General features: G+C 28.2%; 1 protein-coding gene across 4 annotated transcripts in view; it reads left to right on the top strand.

Moving 5' to 3' along the window:
- Window positions 1-10545: 10545 nt before the first annotated feature.
- Window positions 10546-27709, top strand: part of LOC127282090 (papilin) — a 132760-nt gene continuing 115596 nt past the window's right edge. For 2 of the 4 annotated variants that reach the window (XM_051306172.1, XM_051306169.1), the window contains exon 1: window positions 10546-10778. In XM_051306172.1, the coding sequence (XP_051162129.1) occupies window positions 10759-10778 (20 nt within the window). In that variant the 5' untranslated portion in view covers window positions 10546-10758. The remainder of the gene's footprint in view (window positions 10779-27709) is intronic. The other 2 variants (XM_051306171.1, XM_051306170.1) reach the window with 1 other exon arrangement.

The following is a 27709-nucleotide window of genomic DNA, read 5'->3' as shown; positions in this document are numbered from 1 at the left end:
CAAAAAAATCGGACAAGTGCGAGTGTAACTCGCACTGAAATCAAGGGTTCCGTACTCGAAGCGAACTTATTTGGTATAGAAACAAATGTTTAAAAAATATGTGTAGTATGACAAATAATATAACTGATACAAAAAGGAACAATTTTGTAAAATTCAAGAAAATTGTTCCTCTTTGTATCACTTATATTATTTCGATGGCTGGGTGTAAAAACATGATACATCGAATTGGCGTTGAAAAACATGATACGTCGGATTAGCGTTGGAAAACATGACATATCGTCGTTTGATTTGAAGAACATGACACGTCGAAAACGAAATTTTTCTTTTCAAATTTCTGTTGGTACCACTGACCGCGAAATTTAAAATGGTTTGTTATATATTACATTTTTTAAGAATATATGATGATATTAAAATAATAGAAGTAAAATATTGCACTATACACATATAATTTTGAATATTTTACATAAAATTCGTTTTAAATCAACGGGATTACAATACTGTATTTAAATGGTCGTCTATATTATTAATTACTTTTACAGCTGTATGATAACGTCATGGGTGACAAATCTTCCAGGAAATGAATAATTGGAGGATTTACTAGAAAAAATTTACCTAAGTTAATTTAATTTATTTAATAATTGTGTTTTAAAAAATATACTTTACTTACTCTCCATGATTGACTCTTTAAACAAATATTTAAACCAACACCAATTGCAATAGAATATTTACAATATAAATATTTATAATAAAATAGAATTATTTATAAAATCACAGATTATATGAATCTAAATATAAACTTTATAAAAAGCTATTTAACCTAATTTTTCTTTGAACTGATATATTATGAAGCAAAATCATTTGTTTCATAAAACAGTTTCAAAGATTTGACAAATTTTAAATTTCACAGTCAGTGGTACCAACAGAAATTTGAAAAAAAAATTTCGTTTTCGACGTGTCATGTTCTTCAAATCAAACGACGATGTATCATGTTTTTTAACGCTAATCCGACGTATCATGTTTTTCAACGCCAATTCGATGTATCATGTTTTTACACCCTGCCATCGATTTGTCATACAACACATATTTTTTAAACATTTGTTTCTATACCAAATAAGTTCGCTTCGAGTACGGAACCCTTGATTTCAGTGCGAGTGTAACTCGCACTTGTCCGATTTTATTTTCAATTAAAATAAACTTTTTCTTTAAAAAAAAAATGTGAAAAGAATATCGAATTAAAAAAGGAAGAATAGGAGGAAGGGAAAAAAATTAGAAAAAAATAAATAGTACAGAGAAACGAATGAAAAACTTATGGGAAAAGTCCACTTTTTTCAAAAAAATTTTCTGCTTCGAAAAAAACTTAATTAAAACAACTTCTTGTCATGTTTTTTAAATTATTTCTATAATCTACACCCAAAAATGTGTGAAAATGAATAAATTTTTAGCCCTTTAGATAAAATTTTCTTCTTTTTTGGGAGAAAATTCATGATTTTTTCTGTTATTATCAGTTCTTTTCTAACAGCACCAGGACCATTAACTCCAATTGTCCTCGCTATATTTTTTTTGTAATCTACACTTAAAAATATATAAATTTGAATTACTTTAAATAAAATTTTCTTAGTTTTTGGTCGAAAAATACATTTCTTTCCCTAAAATTATGATTTTTCTTTAAAAATTTGATAAAAATTAATCATTAACTCCAATCGTGATAACATCTTTTTCCCTCAAATTTTTACGCAAAAATAAATTTACACACTAAATATGAACTATCTGGGTTGAATATTGTGTGCGCTAGAAGGAAAAAACCGTTTTTTCGAAATTTTTTATTTTTCCTTGACAACGCTATGTAAATCGATCTGAATCAACTTCGGTATATATTTCCTGTAATTTTAAAGGAAAAATACATAAGTGTACCAAATTTGAGCTCTTTATGTCAAAAGATGTATGTAGCCACTAGGGGGGAGGTACATAGTCATTTTTAGATATTTTTCGTAAAAATTCATGGTTTTTCCTTGACAACGCTATGATAATCAACTCCAATCATGCTCGTTATATTTTATTTGTAATCTACATACGTAAAAATACGTCAAAATATATCAATTTGAATTCCTTTATATAAAATTTTCTTCGTTTTTGGTGAAAAAATACATTTTGTTCCTAAAATTGTCATTTTTTCTTGAAAAACTTGATAAAAAGTTAATCATCAACTCTAATCGTGACCGTTTTTTTTCTCCTGTATTTTTCCCGTAAAAATACATTTGTATACTAAATATGAACTGTCTGGGTTGAATATTGTGTGCACTAGGGAGAATAAACCATTTTTTTTGAAATTTTTGATTTTTCCTTGACAACGCTATGTAAATTGATTAAATTAAATTGATTGATTAAATGTATATGTGTACCAAATTTCAACCCTCCAGATAAATTCGTGTGGCCGCTAGGGCGGGTACACGGTTTAAAAAAAACCGATATTAATATTAAACGACTATACGTATACATGTCTGCGTCAAACGTGCCTACACGAAGAAGATAAGAGAACGACTATACGTTTCTATGTGTCTACGTCTAATGTGCCTGTAAGACAAAGACGACGAATATAACTTTGACCAATGGTATACGCGTCTCAGTGACAACCGACCAATGAGATAGGCGTCACTGGGACAGAACTTCGAGAGTTAAGCGTCACCGTGACAAAACTTCGAGAGATTATCGTTTAGAGATTTCTTATGTAGGATATATTATTATACTAATTGTAAGTTTCATAAAAATATAATAAATAAAAAAATACGCCATGTTGGCTCCGCCATATTGAATTTTGAAAAACTAACTTCAGATTCGGGATCAGTGTTAGATAGAAATCACTAAGAGAAATAATGTTTTTAAGATATTTTCGCATGTAAAAAGGGAGTAACAATGAATATAGGTTTACATTGATTATAAATGCTTGAACAATGTAATTAATAATCATCGTAAATAATTATATTAAAATTAATTGAACACGTGCTTTGAATTTCATTTGAATGCATAATAATGTTTACAAGCTATTGGGATCTGACATGGGGGCGGGGCCTAAAGCAATATGGCGTAAATTGGGTAACACTTTTAGTGAATTTACATGGGAATAACATGGGATGCATGTTTAAAAATCGTTTAAAAAATATTGCTTAATTTAATAAATGTATAAGTGAATTTTTTTAATACAAAATTATTATTTACATTCCTATTTACAAACATGAATAAAAATATAAAAGAAATCTTATTTTTATACAAATTATTTTCTCAAATCCAGCGATACATGTGCAAGAAAAGTATAGTATTTTCCTTTATATTTCATGTAATTATATGAAAATTTATAAATGTATGTATTTCATTTTTCATTGTAAAAGTCTGTTAACAAGAAGTGAAAAAAAAATTTATTTATCCGTTTTTACAGTGATAAATTAACTTTCAAAATGTTCACATGCACGGGTAATATGAAAGATTATATAACCTCCAAATTTAAAAATCTTAAACTTACATGGCAAAATGTAATCACTTCTTTTGAAAGGCAGAGAACATACTCTCATAGAAGGCTTTATACTGTTTATTTTTAAAGCATTTTTCCAGGCCTTTAATTGATCGACTTTTTCAAAATTATCGAACGTATATTTCACATCCACTACTCGTTGTTTTGGTTTCGGTTTATGGAAAATTACGCTTAAATTTTTCGCTACAGTACTGCCACAGCCTCTCAGAGAACACTTAATTCTGCAGGAAGATTTCTCACGCGGTAAAAATGTAGCTTCATTCATAATGATAAAATAATTAACAATGACAGCGAAACTACAATTGCAAGTGACACAAACAGTTATCCAAAACTAGTTACATTTTCCAACACCAGATGGCATGTGTACGAATGTCAGATCCCAATACCTATACTTAATTTTATGGAATCAAACAGATACGAAGAGGAAATAGTGAATATTCTAAAATTACGAAACGCATGTTCATCAATATACCGTAGTCGCTTAGGAGGAAAACTATGCCGTTTCAAAAAAATTGTGAATACAACCAACTTCACTGCAAACGTCATTTGAACTGATATTGTTTTCATAACTTTTATTTTTGCTATAATTTTTTATTGTTATTAATAATTAATTAGATAAATAGTTTTATTAATTAAATACTTTCTGTCAGTTAGACCATTAATTATTTAATTACCTTAATAAATAACTAATTCATTTGTCACTTAATAATCTTAAGGGGGAGTGACACCTTTGAGGTCTTTTTTGAACCTGTTTTTCAGGAATTTTTTTAAGTCACAGGAATAAAGTAAACAAAATTTGGTTTCAAGGACTTTATTTGTTAACTTTTTAAGTTTACGAAAATATATTTATACTTAAAAAAAGCATTAGTAAATGACGATCAAAAAAATTTTTTTCCGAAGTCAATCCGATCAAAACTGTTCAAGCTAGACTGCCCACCATTTTGAAAAATGTCATTTCGAGAAAAACGAGTTTAAAGTTTTGACATATGAAAACTTATAAAAAAATGAACTCAACGTTAATCTGCGATGCCTGCACCGTATAATTGGCCTTCTACATTAATATTAGCTTCATCTTTAGTCTTTCGAGCGGTTGTGAGCGTGAAAGAACACAATTTTTACCACAGTAAAAGAGAAAATAACCGATAGAAACTGAGATCAACCAGTGCGCATTATTTAAGTTAAAAATTTCCAAAATATTTCACTGAAATATTTATACAATAAATGCTACTGAAATATTTCTTCAAATTAGGATATTTTCCTGATTTTAGCAATATTTCATGGACTTTGCATTGAAAATTTTCAAATTTTTCAATGAAAGAAATATTTAGGAAACATCTGCTATGTGGGTGATATTTTAGTATACATTAAATACTAAAATATTGAAAATTGGTCAAATTGGAATTGATTATGATAACTTAAAATTCAAAATTAGAGGAATAGAAACTGAATTTATAGAATTGAAAATTACAGAAATTAAAAGTGATTCTAAAATTACATAATTGACCCCCTATTTGAGAATTCTGTTTGCATTGGTTATTGGCGGCTTTTTTAGGGTTCGGTACTCGGTTCGGAACCCTATATTAATATCGGTTTTTTGAAATTTATCTAGAGAGCTGAAATTTGGTACACATGTATTTTCGCGTGTAGATTACAGGAAAAATATAGCCAACCTGATTGGAGTTGATTATCATAGCGTTGTCAAGGAAACACCATGAATTTTTACGAAAAATACCTAAAAATGACTATGTACCTCTCCCCTAGTGGCTACATACATCTTTTGACATAGAGAGCTCAAATTTGGTACACTTATGTATTTTTCCTTTAAAATTATAGTAAATATATGGCGAACTTGATTCGTATTGATTTACATACCGTTGTCAAGGTAAAATAAAAAATTTCGAAAAAAAGGGTTTAATCTCTTTAGTGTAGTTCATATTTGGTGTTTAAATGTATTTTTTTTGTAAAAATTACAAGGAAAAAAATGTGAGCACGATTGGAGATGATGATCAATTTTTATAAAATTTAAAAAAAAAAAATAATTTTAAGAATAAAATGTATTTTTCCAAGATAAACGAAGAAAATTTTATCTAAAGTGATTGAAATTAAACATTTTTACGTATTTTTAAGTGTAGATTACAAAAAAATATGGCGAGGACGATTGGAATTGACGGTCCTTGTGCTGTCAAGAAAAAACTGATAATTATAAAAATTCATGAATTTTCTCCCAATAACGAAGAAAATTTTATCTAAAGGGCTTCAAATTTATTCATTTTTACGTATTTTTATATGAAGAGGAGAGGGCCCCAAGATGGACATTTGATATAAAATTTTCGTATAAGTAAATATCGCCTCGTGATTTTTTTTTTACTGATTTAGTTTGTTTAGATGAAGCTTTTTATATAAACACGGATCGGAAAGAATTATTTTTCTTCCTGTAATACATATCACGTTGATTTTTCGTTTTAAAAAGTTTTTTAACACTGAAATAAAAACTAGTTTTTATTTCAGTGGGTAAAATTATCTATATTTTTTATTCCGAATAGGTGCATATCGTAATAACCTCATTTATTTATCGTATAATAGTATTCTAAAATGATTCGGTTGACACTATGTTTGTAAATAATTTTTATTTACGCCAAAAAATAAGGTCATTGGTCCTAAGATTAAACAATTAGTAAAATTTAACTAATTTTAAAGCATAAAGTGAGTATATCTTAAATTTTACTAATTGTTAGTAAAAGTTACTAATAATTAGTAAAATTTTACTAATTCATAAGCAAAAAGTGAGTCACTAATTTAAATTAGTAAACATTTTTACTAATTCAGATTTAGAGAGTAAACGAAACAATTATTCAAATAATTTTTTACAACTTTTATTTCATTTTCATTTTATAAGGTGTTTTTTAAAATGCAGATTCATAAAATAAAATAATATTGATTAATTTTATTGTTTTATTTATCAATTAGAGATAAATAATTATTATTTATTGAAAATTACAATTACTATAAAGTCGAGCAAAGTACCATGGCCCAGGTCGGGTCCCGACCAGGATTCCAGATCGGACAAAATGGCGAGTGAAACTTCAAAAGAAGTTTATTTCAGCTGAACATTAATTTACATAAAAATCACAATTATCATTAAAAGAACAAGCACAATATAATAGTAATTAAAAGTAAACAAAGATTTAAAAAGAAAAAAAACATATATCAGTCCTATACTTTTATATTACAGTTTTTAAAAAATGATACAACAAGCCCACAGGCCGCAATATTTGGTTCAGTAATTATTGTTTCTATATTTAGTGGTAATTGAAGCTTAATTTTATTAACTCTTGTATCAGACGCTTTCTTTGGAATTCGAAATTTTCACACTGCCATATAATATGATTTAAATCCTCAGAATCGTAGTCACATTTACAATTTGAATTGTTAACAATACCTATTCGAAAAAGGGAAGCAGCCAAGTGATAGTGATTCGTTCTGCACTGGTTTATAGTAGTAACTATATTTCCCGTTTCAATTTTTTGCGTGAGAACCATGGATTGTGTTTTTCATTATTGTAGGAGTCGAAATATTCTTTACCTTTAAAAAGACCCTGTTCTTTAATTACAGATCTAGTACAATACATAGTTTCCTTTTTAAAACATTCATACAAGTCCGTAAAGGGAATTTGCCCTACGTCCATGGTGTTACCAACTGTAGCTGCCTTAGCCAATCTGTCAACCTCCTCATTTCCCCGGATTCCCATGTGAGATGGGATCCAGTAGAATTTAATAAAGTTTAATTTTTTCTTAATGATTTGTAAGTACTTTTTTTTATCTCTAGAACATATGGGTTAGTCTTAACTGTTGTAATATTAGAATGCAAACTTTGTAATAAACTTAAGGAATCCGTGAAAATCAGGCAGCTACAATTCTCATAAGTCAATACAATATGTCAAAAGCATCATTAAGAGCGATACATTCTGCCGTAAAAGTAGAGGCATCACAATGAACAGACTTTTTTAGAATAATGTTGAGTTCGGGACATATACAAGCTGATCCTACATAATCAGAACCTGTCATTTTACTGCCATCAGTATATATAGAGTAAGTCACGGAATTTTTCACTATATCGTTAATTATAATGTTCGGATCATATATACTTTTTAAATTTTCACCCATATCACTCTTAAAGGGAATTGACGTTATCAGAGTTCTGTAATCATGACTATACATACTAAAATTTTATTGAACCTTTATTTCTTTAATAAAAGATTCAATAATCGATATTAAGTTTAAATTGAGGATTCGTTTTGATTTTATAATTTTCTTTTTATGCTTTTGATAAAATTTTGTCATTATATTGCTAGTAAAGGAGCCGCTATTGGATAGTGCTTTAGTTATGAAACATTTACTCAGAAATTTAACACGATCTTCTATTTGTCGAAGCTTTGATTCTGCCAATAAGACATTCGTGGGAGTACTCAGCCTGTATCCAAGAGCGGCTCTTATAGCAGCATATTAAATTTTTTCAAGCTTCTCCCGAACTTTTTTCCTATTTGGGAAATATACAAATCATCCATAGTCAATAATGGGACGAACATAACTTTTGAATAGATACAGCAGCGTTTCCGGGTCAGATCCCCACCATGTTCCACATAGAAATTTTATAATATTTAAAGAGTTCATACATTTTTGCTGGATATAGTTTACGTGATTTGTAAATAACATTCTATAGTCAAAAATTATACCCAAGAAACGGACTGATTATCGCTATAGATCTAATAGAACAGTAATCGATTTTAATATTTACATTTCCTGGCGCAACTTTTTTATTATTAAAATGCATTAAAACTGTTTTACAGGGAGGAAGTTTCAGTCCAATATATAAGAGATTATTTTTAATAATATTTATAGCCCTTTCTAATATTGCTTTGCCTCTTTTTAGGGAAGCAGACTTTAAGTATACGGCTAAATCGTCAGCAAACTGGGAAATCGATATTGATCTGTGCAAATCTTTTGCAACATCTGCAGTGTACAGAATATACAGTAAGGGACTTAGTACCCCTCCCTGGGGGACTCCTTTAAATGCTAATCTTGGAGCACTTTTAGTGAAATTAGTAAATAGAAATCTTTCATATGTTATAAATTTAACAAACTTTAGTATACTATAAGAAACACCCATAGACCCGAGCTTCAATAGCAATATGTTACTGTCAACATTATCAAATGCCCCCTCCACATCCAAAAAGGCTTCTTCCACTTTCAATATTAAGTTTGTCAAGTTGTCAGTACAAGCTCTACCCTTTGTAAATCCTTGTTGATTATCAGGAATAAGGTTATTAGTCTCCGCCCACCATTGAAGTCTATTCTTATGATAAGAGTTTCAAAAAGTTTACAGAGACAGGAAGATAAGGAATGTGGCCTAAAACTATTGCGATCTTCTTTCTCAACAATGTGAATAAAAGTTTGTTTCCATGCATATGGATAATCGTTTTGAAATATCTAAAAGAATTAATTTATTTTTAATGGGTAATTGTTTTAAAATTTCAAAATCAATTCCGTCAATTCCAGGGGCAGATTTTGTGTCCTTGGATTTTAGAGCGATGTTAAATTCTGTGAAATCAAATAAAGAATCAAGAAATATATTATTTTGACAAGTGGGGAAATAACTAGGTTCAGTTTGTACCTAAGGGGGACTGATTTGATTAAGGGCATTATTTAATTTATCAACTGACTGCAGATTTTTATTAGAAGATGGTGCAACAATTTTAGTCCAACTATTTTTAAAAATTTTACACTTATTCCAAACGTAGATTGGAGATCTTTTAAAAAATATAATAAAGAAACAGAAAATTAGTTTAAAAATCCTTACTTAATATTTTATTTTTATTTTACCCGTTTTTTAATGCATTTTATTAAGGAGTCCATCTTGGGGCCACTTTTTTCAAATCGAAATTCACAACAATTTGAAAAAATTCTTTAAAAAATGTTTGTTTTCAAATTAAAATTTTTTCTTTATGGCCAAAGGATACCTTATTTATTGTACTTTCATACGGTATGCACCATTTTTAAATATCCTAAAACGTTTGGATTCTAGAGCACAAAATCAAAACTATGTCCATCTTGGGGCCCTCTCCCCTAGATTATATAGAAATAATTTAACAAACATTATAAGAAGTTGTTTTAATTAAGTTTTTTTCGAAAAGAAAATTTTTTGAAAAAGTGGACTTTTTTTATAACTTTTTATTTGTTTCTCTGTTCCATTTAATTTTTTAAATTTTTTTTCTCTTGCTTCTATTCTTCCTTTTTTAATTCGATATTCTATTCACATATTTTTTAAAGAAAATGTTTATTTTAATTAAAAAAAAAAAATTGGACAAATGCGAGTTACACTCGCACTGAAATCGAGGGTTTCGTACACGAAGCGAATTTATTTGGTTTAACAACAAATGTTAAAAAAATATAAGTTTTGTATGTCAAATAATGTAAGTGATAAGAAGAGGAACAATTTTCTTAAATGTTTTTAAAAAATTGTTTCGCTTTGTATCACTTATATTATTTGACATACAAAACTTATATTTTTTAAACATTTGTTTTTATACCAAATAAGTTCGCTTCGTGTACGGAATCCTCGATTTCAGGGGTTCATCCGTTTTTTTTTAAATATAATATCAATTTGACAGAATATTTATTTTAATAAATAGTTTTAAAATATATTTTTCAGAAAAATATAAATAAAAATTAAATGTTCTCCACTTGTTGAATATTCAAGGAGATATTGATCTTTTAATAATATGTGGAGATGAATTAAAATAAGAATTTGACTGAAAATAGAATTTGTGAAATGTGGAACAGTTTAGCAGGAAAGTGTTATCAGTATATGAAAAGGGTTGAGGGGAGATGGATCGCGGTTGTGGGGGCGTTGGGAACCATGAATGAGAGAGATGTCCCCACCAGATTTTGTTCCTCTCTTTATCACTCTTTCGTTGATTCTCGGTTTTCTCGTTTCCTCGTGGAGCATCGGTATCCTTCGGGGTTCGCTTTTCTCTTGGTGCTCCATGCATCTTTCGGTCAGTTTCTCGTGGGTTGCCGCGCGCGCATTTTCGAACGCCTCGTAAAGGCTTCGTGTATAGGTTTTATTCGCTCGTGAATATTCGAAGGAAGAGACATCATACAGGACCTTGAAATCTCGACACGCCTGTCCCATTGGATATACCAACGATTTTGCGAAGGGATTTTTGATCTCTCAACATGCGCCGGCGATCTATTCGGTTAGTTTTGCAAAAATTTTTATATTTTTTTCTTAATTGCTATCAACCCTTTCCTCAGAAATCTATTTTTACTATTAAATAATTCGTGTCAAATTTCATTAATTTTTTTTAACTACAAAAAAAATTAAACTTTTTTTTACTTATATTTTATTGCATCTTAATTTTTCAAATTTTTTGTCAAATTATTGTTTTACTGTGAAAATTAATAAATATTTATTATTAATTTAAATCTAATGTCGGAGTTCACAGTAAACATTGAAATTTTTCACATAACGTTTTTTCGCAGAAGTGATTTGCCACAGAGGAAAGAGAACATTAATTGAGAAAAAAGTGGAGTAAAAGTTGCGCTTTTGAAACGAAAAAACGTGCGAAACGTTATTCGCTTTACCTTTCATTCACTCACTTTTCATTACGCACCGTCGCATACGAATGAATGAACTTAAGTCCTTACATATTAATGAGTTGCAAGTTCATTCTTTTCTTATAAGTATTCAGCTCACTTATTTTTGTTTTGAAAAAATATATACAGGCATTTATTTTTGCCTTAGGATTACAAACCGAAATTCATTAATATTAATCATTTTTCTCTCATGATTTTAATTTTAATATGAAACATTTAAGAAGAAACGAAAAAATATGTTTAGTAAAGAAAAATACTAAAAGTTTTTTGAAACTTTATTAACAAGACTTGTAACCTCACTCCCTGAAGTGAATATACATTTTTCCCATGTAAGGGTTGGTAATAAAAAAATTGTTTTTTATTTTTATTAGTTGGAATTTTTTTATAAGTGGAAGACATTAAATTATTGTTGATTGTTTTCTCACAAGAAGACAAGTTCTCAGTTACAGATCATATTGTGCAAGGCCAGCTGATTTATTGAAATTATATCCGTATCAATTTAAATTCTAAAGTATCGTTAAAAAATACGAATAACTAAAAAAGTTTCATTTATACTCAATTCATATTAAGAATTTTATTTAGTTAAAAAATAAATATCATTGTTAATGAAAAAGTTCATCAATAAAAATATATAAAAGTATAACATAATCTTTTAATCTGTGACTATTGTTTGAACTAATAATAATAATTTTAAAAATCAATAATATTTTAATAACCAATAATAATAAAAATAAAAAATAGGGAGAAATTTAAATAGAAGAATTTATTTTTTAATTATTACATTTCTGATTCTTTCACACAAGTGAAACTATTGTGAATAATTTAAATTTCGCGCTATTTTTTTGCAGACCTACTATTTAAGTGGGATGCCCGGCTCAAGAGTCCATTGAAGATGACTTTCTATGTGTTATACACGTTATATTTATTGATAAATGCTTTTTTAAAAGAATGAGCCAATAAATTTTTTTCTAAATTTTTCGAAGTTGTGTATTTAAAATAAATAACTTTTAATTGAGTCAAAAATTATTTTTTTATACAAAATTATTTATTTGATAATAGTCAAGTAACCGATTTTTTAAATTAAATTTTTTTTCAATATTGTAAAATTTTAATACTTAAAAAAAAAATTTCATTGATTTAACAGATTTAAAGTAAATTCTTATTTTCATACTAACATTACAAAAACATGTTGAAAACAATTTTACATTAAAAAAATACTCTAGAAGTTGATTCACTTAACTGAAAAAATAATTGCTACTTTTTCACATTCTATTTTTGTTAAATAGAAAGAATTTTTTAAAAGAACTAGTTTAATAATAATTATTATTTAATATTTTTACTATAATTTAAACATTGATTTAGGTAAGTATAAAAAATAAAATTAATTTATATATTTTTAGAGTAATGTTATCATTGCCCAAACTAAAATGTATTAATTCTCTGTACGAAAAAATTTTCACGCCATATGGGGATAATTTATAATAAATGTGAGAACGTGTTCAAAATTATCGTTTCACGCGTTTCGATCAGTAATCGGAAATTCCGGCGTCCTTCTAAGGATCTTCTCACGAGGATCGTCTTCAGGCGAGAAACTTGAACGCTCCATCTTCCTCTTCTCCCACTATACATATATATATATATATATATATATATATTTATATGTTGAAGAGAACGAAAGAAACACGTGCGGTATATCCTGGGTAGGAACTTTAGCCGCTCTAGAGTCCCATCGGGATCCTCGTTAGCCCGTCATTCTCCATTCGCGATTCCTTAGCGAAAATTCATTTAACGTCAAGTTTGATATTGCAGTCGTAAACCTTTAGGATCCCCAAGGGAATATCCTTGAAACATCCGGAATATGACATAAGAAATTAATATGCACTAACGACTTACTATATAAACTGATTACTTTTTTCTTGTGTCATAAATTTAAGTTTAGATTTTCTCATAAATATCCAATTATTGTTAAATCTTCCAATTTTCCACAAAATTACTTCTTTTTATCTAAAGTTTCAAAAAAAATTTCCTCTTACTAAATTTTGTCTTCTTTTTAGTAAATATTATTAATTTAATTAAATACTAATTAATTATAATTGAATACTATTAGAGAAATGTGACAAAAATAAAATATTATTAATAAAGATTCAATGTTTGAGAATTTTTTTAAAAATAATGTTAATAAATAAACTTACAATTAGTAAGTTTGAAGATATACTTTTTTCGACTACATTTTCTAGGAATTGTGTTATATAAGGAAAAAGGGAGCGTTGATTCGGAAGTGGGAAAAAGACTCTTGTAAAATTTGGATAACATGTGCTCCCTTTCTCAGTAGCCTCATCTGTCATAACAACGCCCTTTTAAGAAAAAGGGCTTCATTTCCTTTTGGAATTCAAAGAGAAATATTTTAATTCTTGGTAATATACTAAAATAGTTTTGAAGAAGGTCATTAAGGTCAGCATAAACGAACCTTTTGATTAGATTATAAAACTCTATAACTGCCTTATCTGTAAAAAAATATTTTTTTAGCTTTAGGTATACTTTCATTTATATTCAAATACATGAAATTTAAATGCAAGTTTGAAAATACTGCAGTAAAATTATTTATAAAAGTTCACAATTATTTACACTAAAATAGGAAGTTTTAACTGCCAACGTGATTGTATAAAAATCCCACCCTTTCAGAGTTAAACGTGAAGTTAATGCTAAGATGATTTTCATTTTTGGAGTTAAGTTTTAACTGGAAAATTTTACCCATAACTCATCCGACTGCCATAAAATTCTTTAGTTAGTGATTTAAAAAGTTAAAAACTTACTTTTTAAAAAACAGTGCCTGAATTTTCAAAGAATTTCCAGTACATAGGTCGCTGAAATAGATGAAATTAGAAAATTCTATAAGTGAAAAATATGTGATGGAGTTATATTTGACGAAAATTAAAATTTAAAAGCGGGTTTTAATGGACCGTTGATTTTAATGAACTTGACAGGCTTGAAAGTGTATAGTACATCACCTGTGGAGGATAAAGGTTCATTGTTGAAGCTTTCTCGAGGCTTGGCACGACAATAGCGTATGTTAATTTTCCAGGCTTCCAGCTCCAAGCTAAACGTAGAATATATGTACCATCTTTTCTGTTCATGATGCACATATGTGTGTAAGTGCCCGTACCTCAAGAATGTTGGATTTCAGTCTCCCAACCAATAACGTCTCAATGGTGGTCTAAAGCTTTACGAGAAACTCACCTAACTTTAATTAACGCCTACATATTGCCCTTAACTAATATATGACCAACTCAAACACACACACACTTGAAATTGAAGATCCTTAAATTGCGTATACACAATATGAAATAATATAAAGAAAAAATATCCACATGCCGTTAGAAATTTTTTACAACCTAAATTTGCATGAAATTTCTTTCGTAATCGATTACATATTTCAAAAAATGTGTTTCTGATAATAATGTTTCGAAATAACATGTTTGCTGCATCTGAACACAGAAAAAACCTGGACCAAAAATGAGTCAGGTTGGTGGTGCCACTGTCTATGTCTTTGATGTTAGTTTTTCAAAATTCAAAATGGTGAATCCAAATATGAGTCGCCGGAAAGTAAAACCACACATAAAATTCTGACGGCCATGTTAATTCAATGGGAGTCAGAATTTTATGTGTGGTTTTACTTTCTGGCGACTCATATGTCAAATAGGAAAATTAAAAATCAATAAAATTTACTAATATCAGATTCATACTCAGCGACCTTGAAAACTCCGCGAGTAACATCAAGCAAATCCTTCGAATTTAAAAAAAATATGTCCGCCATATTGGATCCGCCATTTTTCATTTTTGAAAACGGACTTCAGATTCATTAATCAGCGACCTCGAAAACCTAAGTGCATACAGTTCTAAAAATTTTTGTGGTATAAAAGTTTCTTAACATTTTAGACCTATACATTTAAGATTTTGCTCCTCACAGCGAAGGGGTTAACATTTGTTGGATAATTCTTTCACAAATATAAAATTTTATTGTTTATTGCGAAAAAAATCATATTATCAATATTAAAGAGGTATTTTTAAAATAATCCCGAATTTTTAAACTGTAATTTAATGTTGTATTATAAGTTAAAAACTGAATATCAATTTTAAACTAAAAATTTTCTGTTTCAAAAAGGTACTATATAAAAAATGGAATATTTTGATTTATTAGATAAGTTGTTTTTGTAAATGGAAAAAAATATTTTTCCACTGCTATTTTTTTGCTATTTTTTATTAACAAACTATAAGAAGTGCCTGCTTAACTTTTTAAGTAAAAATTTTAAAAATGATAATGATAATTTTTTAGCAACGATTGTCAAGTATAGAAAAACAGTAACAATTGAAACTGCTTAAATAAATACTTTGTTGTATGTTTTAAATTTCTTACAAAATAAAATATATAGAATGTATGAGTAATAGTTTTACAGAAATTTTAATTTAAAAATAAGTCCCTATCTGTTAGCATAATTCTTTTGAAGGGGACGACTTATGTATTCCTACAATCATGTTAACCCTATCTTTGTATGCATTAAGTTAATCAACACGCGTGTCTTTAAAGTGAAGAGCAGTCAGTCAAGTCAAAGTTCATCGTATTATGAAACGAAAAATTGGTCGAAAATTCAGTGACTCAATTTCTCTGAAATGAATTAGTTTCTTTAAGCTATAATTTATAAATTTAATAGCAGTATTCATATATAAATTCTTGTGTTAATGAAATGTTTTCTAATTGTAAGTTATTGTTTCCGATAATAATGAATTTGAATAATATTTTAATAATTATAATTCATTAAGAGCAACTAACAAGAATTTGTATATACTTAAACTTTTAAATAGTTCTCAAAGTTGGTTAAATATTAAAAACGTTAAAAAATAATTTTTTCCTCAATAGCAAACTCTGACGGGATAATTGACGTTAACTTCAAAGAAAAGAGTTTTTGTCTGTTTTAATTACTGTGCGCCATAGCGGCAGGTTCACTGAAAGGTGGACGTCTCGTAAACTGCAATTTAATATGAAATTATTAATTACTTTAGCAGACTACTCTTTACTCATACCCTCTTTTCTTTGTTCATCCTGCTTCCTACACCTACATCCGCAACTTTGGAAACTCCCGGTCTCTCGTCGAAATGCCCATAGTTTTTCTCAAAGAGTCGTTTCCTCGAATAGAAGGGCATATCTCTAATTTCAAGTGATAATTACTCTAAGTCAAGCCAATTTTCCAAATCTTCATCTTTATACGTTTGCCTGCTACACACACCCTCGTGCTTCTCTGCGCAACACATGTGGTGAAACAGTGAAATGAGCCTTCAAGTTTTACTGAGTTTCCTTTTACCAACTAAAGGCGGGCCAATTTTCCACGTCTCGTCCTATATATTAACGAGCTTTTAACTTCTTTAAAATATTCAATTTATGCTTAAGAATATCCGGAAATAGTTAATGCACTGAGAAAACGATATTTCTAGTTCAACCATATTATGTTTGATTCAAACTTATTATATCTTTGCTATACAGTCAAACATATGTTTATAATTCAATAATACATTTCTTTTTATTTTGAGGATAAAATATATATTTCATTTAAACAGAAATTGTGTTTGATTCAAAGTTAGTATAGAGTCAAAGCACGTCAACCGTGAGTAAAAATTTTGTAAATTTTTGGAAAAGTAAAAGCATTTATGAAAACTTTTTACTTTGAATAACCAAATGTGAAGTTGTCATTATACATAAATCTAATCATTTTAATTATCATCATCTAATCATTAAGAGTTTAGATTTTCGTTAAAAAATTCTTTGTGTAATCTGATAAATATTATTAAGATTAAATTGAAGTGAATTAAAGTGAAGTGTTAATTAAAATCAACATACTAACGGAAGTATTATTCACATATTATCTGTTGGTCATTTCTGTCACAACTAACGCAAATTTAACAAAAGTTTGACATATATGATTTCTGTATCAGTTCACCAAGCAAACAGTTCAGTATGTGACAAGCATATAGGGCTTTGGCGTCATCCGCCACCACCAGAGAATAAATATTATGGCTAGAGTTTGAAGTCTTGGAATAATGAATTGATGTAAAGGCTTTAAAATAAACAAAGTTTCATTCAATGAAATATGGACACACACTATCTCATGCTCAAGAGTTTGATTGGTCAAAAATACGCACGCTGATTTAGAAAGCTTATCTGGCCTCAACTGTGCTTCCCAAAGTTGCAGGCAAACCATATTCAAAACCCACTTACAAGTTAGCACTTCCGATAAATAATCTATTGCAAAAATTTATTTTTCAACTAATCTTAAAAAAGGAGATGCATGAATAAGCTCTAAAATTAATTTGTTATCATTTGACAAAATTTCATTACCTGGAATTTATTTTAAGCCGAATTTTTATTTCTTTAAATTATTATACATATTTAAAAGAAATTTTATTTAACCGAATTTCTATGCTACAGAATTGTTAATTAAACGAATTTTCATTTTACATCCTTTTTACTTTATCAAAGATAGAAATATTATTTGCTCGAAGTTTTATTAGACAGAATAGTCGATTTAAAAACCATGAAATCCCAGGTTGATTACACAAAAAAAACTTAACTCAGAATGAGTCGTGCAGGCGGCTAATTTTGATGTGCAACAAAAATGAACCAGGTTGGTGGCGCCACTTTCTATGTCATTTAGCATTGACTCATTATAGGAATCCATGTATAAAACCATAAAAAATCGTATATGAAATTGGGACACGATTTTGAGTATATGAATTTGTGTTTCTACATAGGAATTTAGGTGGATTCTTATGTAATTTCTTAGTTTTTTGTCAATTTCCTTCATATTCATTAAATCTTACAAAAAATATTATATGAAATCCTTACCACTTTCATATATATAAAATCTTACATAAATGTTATTAATATAACTGTAATTCTACAACAACACGGCTTTATGAAGAAACGTTCAATAATTACAAATCTAACATGTTTTACTGAATTTTTATTTGAAAATGTTGGGGATGGCAAACAAGTTGATGTAATATACACTGATTTCTCTAAGGCATTTGATAAAGTTGATCATTGCATACTACTAGATATACTAGACACATTTGGATTCACTCGCGGGTTTATATTGTGGTTCGGTAGTTATCTTAAAGATCGTTACTTGTCTGTACGTGTAAATAGCGAATACGCGTTACCATTTATAGCTACTTCTGGTGTTCCCCAAGGATCTCACCTAGGACCTCTTCTCTTTTTGTTATACATTAATAATGTAGATAAGTCAATATTGCATTGCAATTTTTCACTATTTGCGGATGATCTAAAAATCTATAAAGTTATTACGTGTAATGATGATTGTTCTAATGTACAAAATGATCTTAATAATCTCGTGAGATGGTCTGCCGATATAAGGCTAACTCTTAACGTTAAGAAATGTAGTGTAATATCTTTCTTTAGACATGAAAATCCAATTTTGTATAACTATGTTGTGGGCGGTGAACAATTGAATAGGGTTTCCAACCTGAGTGACTTGGGGGTCACTTTTTCATCTAATCTAAGGTTTGATACTCATATTGCTAATACTGTTAACGCGGCACTTAAAGTGTTTGGCTCAATCCAAAGAAATGCGTGTCATTTTAAGAACATAGTGGTCTTAAAGTCATTATTTTTTGCTTTAGCCAGATCAAAATTAGAATTTGCAATAGCAATATGGGTCCCATACCAAGAGTACCAATTATTAAAACTAGAGCGTGTTCAAAATAAATTTCTCCGTTTTGCAGCAAGACAAGTTGGTGTATATTACAACATACTCAGTCACGATTATACAGATTTAAGAAATAAACTAATGGTTCCAAAATTCTACGACAGAATTATTTTTTTGGACCTACTATTATTGTTCAAAATTATTAACGGATTAATCGATTGTCCATCAATATTGTCAAAAATAAATTTTATTATTCCTTCAAAAGGTTTAAGAAATCAAAAACTGTTCAGAGTTAAATTTAATAAATCTAACTATTTAGACAACAGTGTTATCAACAGAATTTGTACTAGAGGTAACGAGTACTGTCACGCGTTAGACTTTTTTGGTATATCTTTAGGAAAATTCACAAACGACTTATGAAAATTAATTTTGTATTAGTCGATAAGTCACCTACATGATTTCGTCATTCTGTGATTATATTCATTATATATTTTTATATTATTAAGTGCTTTTGCACTAAAGGGCATTTTTAACTTTTTACTTGTAAGCCCGTACATTGTAATTAAATAAATAAATAAATAATATAGTAAACCATTATATATGGGATTTATGTGGATTTTTATACATTTGATTTCATATGGACTTGAACATAGGAAATCATATAAGATTTCATGTGATTCTTAAATATGAATGATGGATTAATATAAAGGAAACTAGAAATTCAAATCATTTTCTCTATTTTCTTAAATTGAAAGGGAACTCCGATATTAAATTTTCAAACAAAAAGTCTCATCTTGTTTTCTTTCTGCATTATGTTACCTCTTTCATTCTTTGTAATTACGATTATCAAACAATGCCGTAAGGAATGGTATATTCGCGTGTATATGATGTCATATATACATGCACACATACGTATACAGATCTCGAATCGCATGCCTTGTTAAGCACTAAAGAGACAACAAGGCATGCCAGGACCGACCGCCAGTAAACACTGGTCACTGAAGGGCCCAGATTGATTGTGGTCGCACGCCGGTCTATGAGCCGTAGATTATAATTTACAAACGAAAAGGGACGTGTACCATAAATGGCTGGTTGTCGTCCGCCTGTCATTGAAATCAACGAATGTGCTTTCATTAGCAACTCAAGCTTGTAATCAACATCTCCTCTACAAATTGTATATACTATAAATATTCTCATAAAAATTTTTTCTCATCGTAATGAAATATTTCAAATTAAAATAATCAATATGAGTGTTATTTAATTGTAATTAATGAAGAGAATCTAGTACCCTATCTTCGTACTTTTAAAAACTTGAAAATAAAATTGCTCTCTTTATATAATCTATAGATTGAATAAAATACACAGTCTTCATTTAGATTTGAAAATTATTCATTCAGCATTCCATTTCATAATTTTGAAATTGTTAATGATACAATTTGAATATACTATATAGTATAAATACTAATATACTAACTGAATATAATAAATAATAATAATAAATCAAAATATATAATATATATATAGTTATTTTTTTGCATCATGTGATCTTGAGCAATTAAATATATGATTCGGCAAATCAGATCCAGACCGGAAATCATTTATTACCCTAATGACGATATTTATCGACAATCAGGCATTTCCTGTTCACTCTCCGAGGTCATAAAACCTTATCGATCCCTTAACTTTAGGTTCTATGGTAGGAAGAAAATGAAACCATTTTTTATAGAAATTATATCTATATTTGGGGAATATTCCTCATATAATCGCCCCAGTCAGAAATTGAAAATTGTTTGTTCGGCGCGGCTTGATACTTTGCTAATATTGCTGTTCTATAAGAAAGTAAAAAATCTCTAAAACACTAACACATTCAGAACAAAATTTGTGGACACATGATTATCCCATAAAAATCAATAGGTTGCAATTTTCATTTTAAATAATTCTATTATATATAATTATTTTTTTTGCCGAATTTTCATTATAAAAATTTTGTAAAATTTATTTTAAAACGAATTTGTAGGCACTAAATTTTTATTTTGGTAGAATTTGTCATTACAAAACTTTTTATTTAAAAGCATTCTAATTAAATTGAATTTTAATGTAGCATAATTCTCATTTAATAGAATTTTAAGTGCTTCTAATTTTTAAATGCTATAGAATTTTCAATTCATCGAATATTAATTTTTCCAAATTTTTATTTGCATATTTGATAGAATTCTTAAAACGTCGAATTTTCATTTATCGGAAATTGCAAATGACCAAACAAATAATCGACAGAAAGATTTTGGCACTGTTTTTAAAATTTATTAATCACGATTTTTTTGGTAATTTCTGATTGATCAATTTTAAAATTCAAGCCGAAATCAAAAATAAAGATTCGTCGTTTTAAGGGGGGATCCTACTTTACACAGTCAAAAAAATCAAAAAAATTTTTTTTGCATAAACCTTTAGGTAACTAAGATAAGACTTTATGGATTTTAATTTTTAAATAGGGGTTTTAAAGGATTTTTTATGTATGTATACCAAAAAGTTTTTTCAAAAAAAAATTTTTAACCCCCTTTTTCAGGAAAAAATAAATTTTCCAATCCTGATTTTTACATTTTCTCAAAAACCTATGTATATTGTTGTTCCATTTTCATATTTACAAGTGTTTATTGGAAAAAACCTCACCTTTCGAATGAAATTAAAAATTAAATGAGGATTAAAAAGGAGAGGAGCTATTGTGAAATAACAAATAATTTTGAACAAATACATGAAATATAATGATTACCTAACGTAAAAAAACATGCTAATTGACTATTATAAAATGAATATTTACTTTTATCAAATAATTTTTATTCGATTGTATTGGAATTGTATTGGAACCAATAATTTCTGTATTTGAAACAAATGCATAATTTAATTAGAAAACTTAAATATTAATGAATCTCCTCTTAAATTTAGAAGCATATAAAATAAAAATATTCTTAATTGAGGAAGAAAGTGTAAAAATAATTTAGAAGTGAAATATTCATTTCAATTTAAGAATTTTTTCCAGCAATTTTTTTTTTGGTTACGAACTATACATTTATTTTTTACAGTGTTATTTAAACATAAAAACTATTACTTTCTATAAAATATATAGTAGATGGTAAATTCAATAAAAGTTGTATATTTTATAAAGTTAATATATTTTTTCATTCTAAATTATTTTAAGAATTTATAGAATGTTTTCAAGATATCTGTATCTCACGTTTTGGACCCATGGGGAATCAGAGGTCATTTTTAAGAGATTTCTTGTGTGAATGTGGATGCGATGAGTTGGGATTGAAACGTCATGGCGAGATTGGATTATAAGTTTAGGTATGTGTATATATATATATATATATATATATAGATGAGGCATTTTACGTGTAATGTCCTAAGTTAAAAAATTGATTTCTTGAAAAAAAGTGAAACTTGGGGAAATTGTTGTCCTATCTGATAGTAAAATATCCCCAAAAAAATTTTTGACTTTTTTGAAATTTTGGGGGAGATAGAGGGGGGTCAACTTTATCAGTTTTCCCTGACACCGCCTACTATTTGAATTTTTTCTGTCTATAAATGCAATATAAAAAATTTTGGCAGGTATGTTTTTTGAAGGTTTTCCAATGGTGAATTTCGTTTTTTTAAATTTTTGAATTTTGACCTTTATTTTCTATAATTAAACATAAATTTGCTATTTTCACTAAAATCGATGCGATTTTTTTTTAAATAAATAATTGCAAACGAAAGCTGAGGTTTTTTCCGATCTGTATATAAATTTTCAGAATGCTGATTTTTTTTGTTTTCGAGATATTAAATGTCAAAGTTTTTATGTTGGCGCATTTATAGACAGAAAAAATATAAATAGTAGGCGGTGTCAGGGAAAACTGATAAAATTAACCCCCCTCTATCTCCCCCAAAATTTCAAAAAAGTCAAAAATTTTTTTGGGGATATTTTACTATCAGGTAGGACAACAATTTCCCCAAGTTTCACTTTTTTCGAGAAATTAATTTTTTAACTCAGGACATTATACGTAAAATGCCTCAGATGTGAAAATATAGGTGTTGGAATTTTTCGAAGATATGATTCTAATTCGACAGATCGTCAAAAAGTTTACATTTCATTTTACAAGCTTTAGACAATGTACATTTTATAGGTGAGGTTATGATCTATGAAAAATTTGTTCTCTTATGGCTTTTCAATATGTTTTATGAAGCAAGCATGCGATGCGGTAAAAAAAACTTTGATAGGGATTGATTTTACTTAGATTTTACCATTCCTAAATTTAGAATCAATTTTAACGGAATTCGAGAAATATAAGAAAAGGCTAATAAAAAAAAATAATAAAGAAAAGAGCTTCGTTGTGAAATTCTAAATGTTTCTTCAGCTTATAGAATTTATCAGACTGAATCCATCTAATAATAGGTATAATTTTAAAGATTTTAAAACATATATCATGTTTTTCCTATATCAAAAAACTAATTCTTCGTATTAAATAAATGCAGTCAAAGAAAAGGAGTTTTTCAAAATGGCAAAACATTTTTCTGAATGCTAATCGATCATAATTCTTGTATTTTCAAGGTCACTGATTAAGAATTTTATGTTATTTGTAATCAACGACCTATAAATTTCGTAATAAATAAAATAATATAAAAAGTGTTATAATTTGCCCCTAGCTCCCCATGTATCTTTATGAAATCACAAAAATAGCAAATTGTAAAAAATATCTTCTATAATTTTGAAAGACAAAAAGTTTGTGCGTGATAAAATCTGGTGGGGTCGCATTGTGTAGACACATTGGTAAGCCAGACAAGCAACCTGTTGCATCTACTTCACCTCTTCTTCTGAAGTTCTCTCTCTTTCCCTCATTTTCTAATTCGCTATTTCCATCTTCTTTGTTCTTTGTCATTCCTTCTCTAACTCTGCTTTCTATCCTCTTCCCTCTATCTGTCTTTTCCTTCTTTTCTCTCTATTCTTCGTTTATCTCTTTCCTTTAATACTCTTCCCTCTTTCTACTCGTATTTCTCTCCTTCTCCTTTCCTCTTTCTCTCTCTGGCACTCTCTAGTTTATTCCCCCCTCTCTTTCTCTTTCTCTCCTTCTGTAATCGCATCCTTTTCTCACCCATTCTTACTCGGTTCCACCTCTTCTATAAATCGCGACTTTGCACTTCGTCTCTTTTACTCTTTACCATCTGGATAGATCTCACTTTGTCAGCTACGTTTTCCCAGCTCATGTTCTCCTGATGCCTCGAAGGCCTTAAAAGTTGCACTCTGTTGCTCTTCCTTCGATTTGCCTCTTTATTGCTCTTATGTTGACACCAATGAGCTTCTCTCTTCCTGTCTGGATCAACTCCGTCTCTTCCTGTCTCTCCTGAGTCGAGACAGCATTCTCTCTTCACAATGACTTTCTCTTTCTCTGAGGCGCTCTTTCTCTATTTTTCTCTTCTCTTTAGTCGCAAGTTCTATCCGTCATTCTCTTCTCTGTTATGTTTAGTTGCTCACATATTCTTCTTCCTTTATTACTCTAACTACTGTGAAGTCTCGAGTTCCTCCATCTAGTTACTGATCTCTTGATCCCATCCCGATTTTCATAGAAGAGTGCGGTCATAGACGTTGCTATAATTTTTTTTTCTCTTTTTCGAGCAGTTTCTCTAAATAATAATAGTTTCGGAAATTTTCTATGAAATTTTCAGTTTTGTTATATATTTTGTATTTTGCAAACCTCCACTTCTTAATTGAGCAATAAAATACATTAATTGTAATTTTTTTCGATTTTTATTTTTAGCAGGTATTAAAATAAAACATAATTTATGTTTTATATTTTCTGAAATAATGTTATTAAATAATAATATTTTTAATTATTTTATTAATGCAGATCTTATACAATTATAACAAATAAAATCAGTAGTCTGTTTAAATTTGTTTGTTTGTAACAAATACTGTTCAAAGAATTAGCATCAATTTTACGTTTTATAGTTTATAATATAAAATTAATTCAATTTTTAGCAGAAATGTGCTACTGCGAAAAGATGCAATGAAAATTTTCAAAAGATGCTACAATTGTTTAAACAATTACGATTGTCACTAAAGTTTTATCACCATATAACCCTAAAAACATCTTCAATATACACGGAGAAAAATGGAAAAACGAATAAAGTAACTTTTACTACTTTAAAAGTAAAATTGGACCTGTCCGAAGTTTCTGCGCATCTCTGGCAACTTTTACTCGAAAAATAGTAAAATTGACTATTTCTGTAGTAAATTTTACTGTTTCCGTAGTAATTTTTACTATTTCTGAAGTAAATTTTACTATTTTTGGAGTAAAAGTTGCCAGAGATGCGCAGAAACTTCGGACAGGTCCAATTTTACTTTTAAAGTAGTAAAAGTTACTTTTTCTTTTTTTCCGTGTAGTAATTCCATTATATTTCAACTAAAGTCGTTTCCCACCCTCACAGCACCGAAACTTTCCTAAAGATTTCCTAAAGATTTATTTGAAATGTTCGGAATATTTAATTGCAATGTTTAGTGAAAATTGTGTAAAGATTTAAATGTCCCACTTGAATAAATGTTCATGAAAGTTTCACAAAGTTTTACACTAAACATTTATTTAATCGGGACATTTAAATCTTTACACAATTTTCACTAAACATTGCAATTAAATATTCCGAACATTTCAAATAAATCTTTAGGAAAGTTTCGGTGCTGTGGGGGACTCATTTTAAAAAATTATAATACTTTAGAAGAATGATTTTAAAGGTATCAAGATCACAATGAAAAGAATTTTACTAAAAGTTTTATTATTTATTGTAAAATATGCATTTAAAGTATATGTGACCGGGTCTGAGAAAACGGTGTTATCGACCAAAAAATTTATTTTTTTATGACGGTTTCTTATAGTTTAAGGTCCTAAAAATACAACGCAACTAGTCTAAAATGTTTTAAAAAAATTTGTTACATTTGTTTAAATAAATTTTAAAAAAAATTTTATTCAAACAAATTTTTTAAGGAAAATATAAGTAATTCTAAGACAGAAATCATTCTTGGTATTTTTTCTTAAAATAAAAAATTATAAACTTATAAATTTTTATAATTATTATTATTTTACAAATGAATTTAAAAATAATATATATTATGAATTATTTCATATCTCTAATTGCTTTTATCAATTTATAAAAATAAATTTAATCATTCTTAATAAATTCCAATATTTGTTTTACATTTCCATGGTAAATTAAATGTTTTCTTTAATATTTTCTATTAAATGAAAAAGTGTCAGTTTTCAGAACCTCATATACTTTAAATGCTTATTTTACAATAAATAATAAAATTTTTAATAAAATTCTTTTCATTTCGTGATCTTGAATTATGTTCCCTAATAACGACTTCGGAACATCTTATAGTAATTGCAGCCATTCGCTTTTTGGTCTTGCGCGCAATGACAAAAAGTTAAATATCTCAGAAAGTTTGAGACATACCCTCGATTTTTTGATCTCAAAATACTCATGAAATCGTAAGGAATCGAAATATCAACATTTAAAAAATAAATCAAAAACACGCTTTTGAACAAAAAATTTGTTTAAACAATTATTTTTTAATTTTTTTTTGTTTAAACAATTTTTTTTGATGGTCAAATAATTTTTTCATTTGTTTCTCCTTTCTTAAAAAAAACAGTGGTACACTGAACTTGATAAATCTCGAAATACGGAACTCGAAAAATATCGAAATAAGGAATGAGCATTGAGAATGTGAAATCTTAATAAAAAGGCGAAACGTATATCAAGATTAGAAATTTATAGGTGGAGCTGCAGTCGCTTCTTTCATAAATGAAAAATGAGAGCTATTACTAGAATTTATCAGCTTATTTGTTTCTGAACACGTCAAAATTATTTATATTAATAGATAGTTTTTAATCAACAGATTGAAATGAAAAATTACTCATTTCAATATAAGTTAATATATTGCGTTTTTGTTCATTTTTCATTAAAAAGATAATATCAAAATTATTATTACTCTTCCTATGACAAATGAATTACAGAATAACTCTAATAATTTAAATTTTTTAATTGTTCAAAATAGTAATTTCATTAAATAAAATTTTTAAAATATAAATAAATTGAAATATAATTTTTTCGTTAATTTTGCGTGCGAAGAATTATGAATATTAATCATTAAGTTTGATTTAAGGGGGTAGTCTGGTGTTTAGGCCTTCTTTTAGGAGCTTATTTCAGAATTTATTTTTATTATAAAATAAAATATAATCACACCAAATCTTTTTACATCGTTTTATTCTCCTTTTGAAGTGTTAAAAAAAATTATAATCGATTTTTTTTTACTAGACATTGTTATTTATATTTAATATTAATGTTTATATAAAAAAATGCTGACGCAGGTGATTTACAAAAATCTGTTCAACCGATTGCTCCAATTTTTTTTTTAGCTTATTTTACACAAGTATGGCTGTGGCCCGTACTAGAATTACGCAATTTTAATGATAACTTTTTTTTATTTTTAACTTTTTGTCAATAAAAAAGAGACAATTTTTGAATCTTTTTGCTTATATAGTCCGCTATTTTGTTATTTATTAACAAAAATGTTTTATTCTAGTACGGGCCAGAGCCATGCTTGTGTAGAATAAGCTGTAAAAAATTGGAGCAATCGGTCGGATAGATTTTTGTAAATCATCTGCGCCAGCATTTTTTTGTTATAAACATTAATATTAAATATAAATAACAAAATCTAGTAAAAAATAATCGATTATAATTTTTTTCAACACTTCATGATTAGAATAAAACGAAGTAAAAAGATTTGGTGT

This window comes from Leptopilina boulardi, unplaced genomic scaffold, assembly GCF_019393585.1.
Source record: "Leptopilina boulardi isolate dan_hultmark-lab unplaced genomic scaffold, ZJU_Lbou_2.1 LbouV2_280, whole genome shotgun sequence".
NCBI lineage: Eukaryota > Metazoa > Arthropoda > Insecta > Hymenoptera > Figitidae > Leptopilina > Leptopilina boulardi.
Note: the sequence above shows the minus strand (reverse complement) of the source record. Positions and strands in the feature narration are given on the sequence as shown.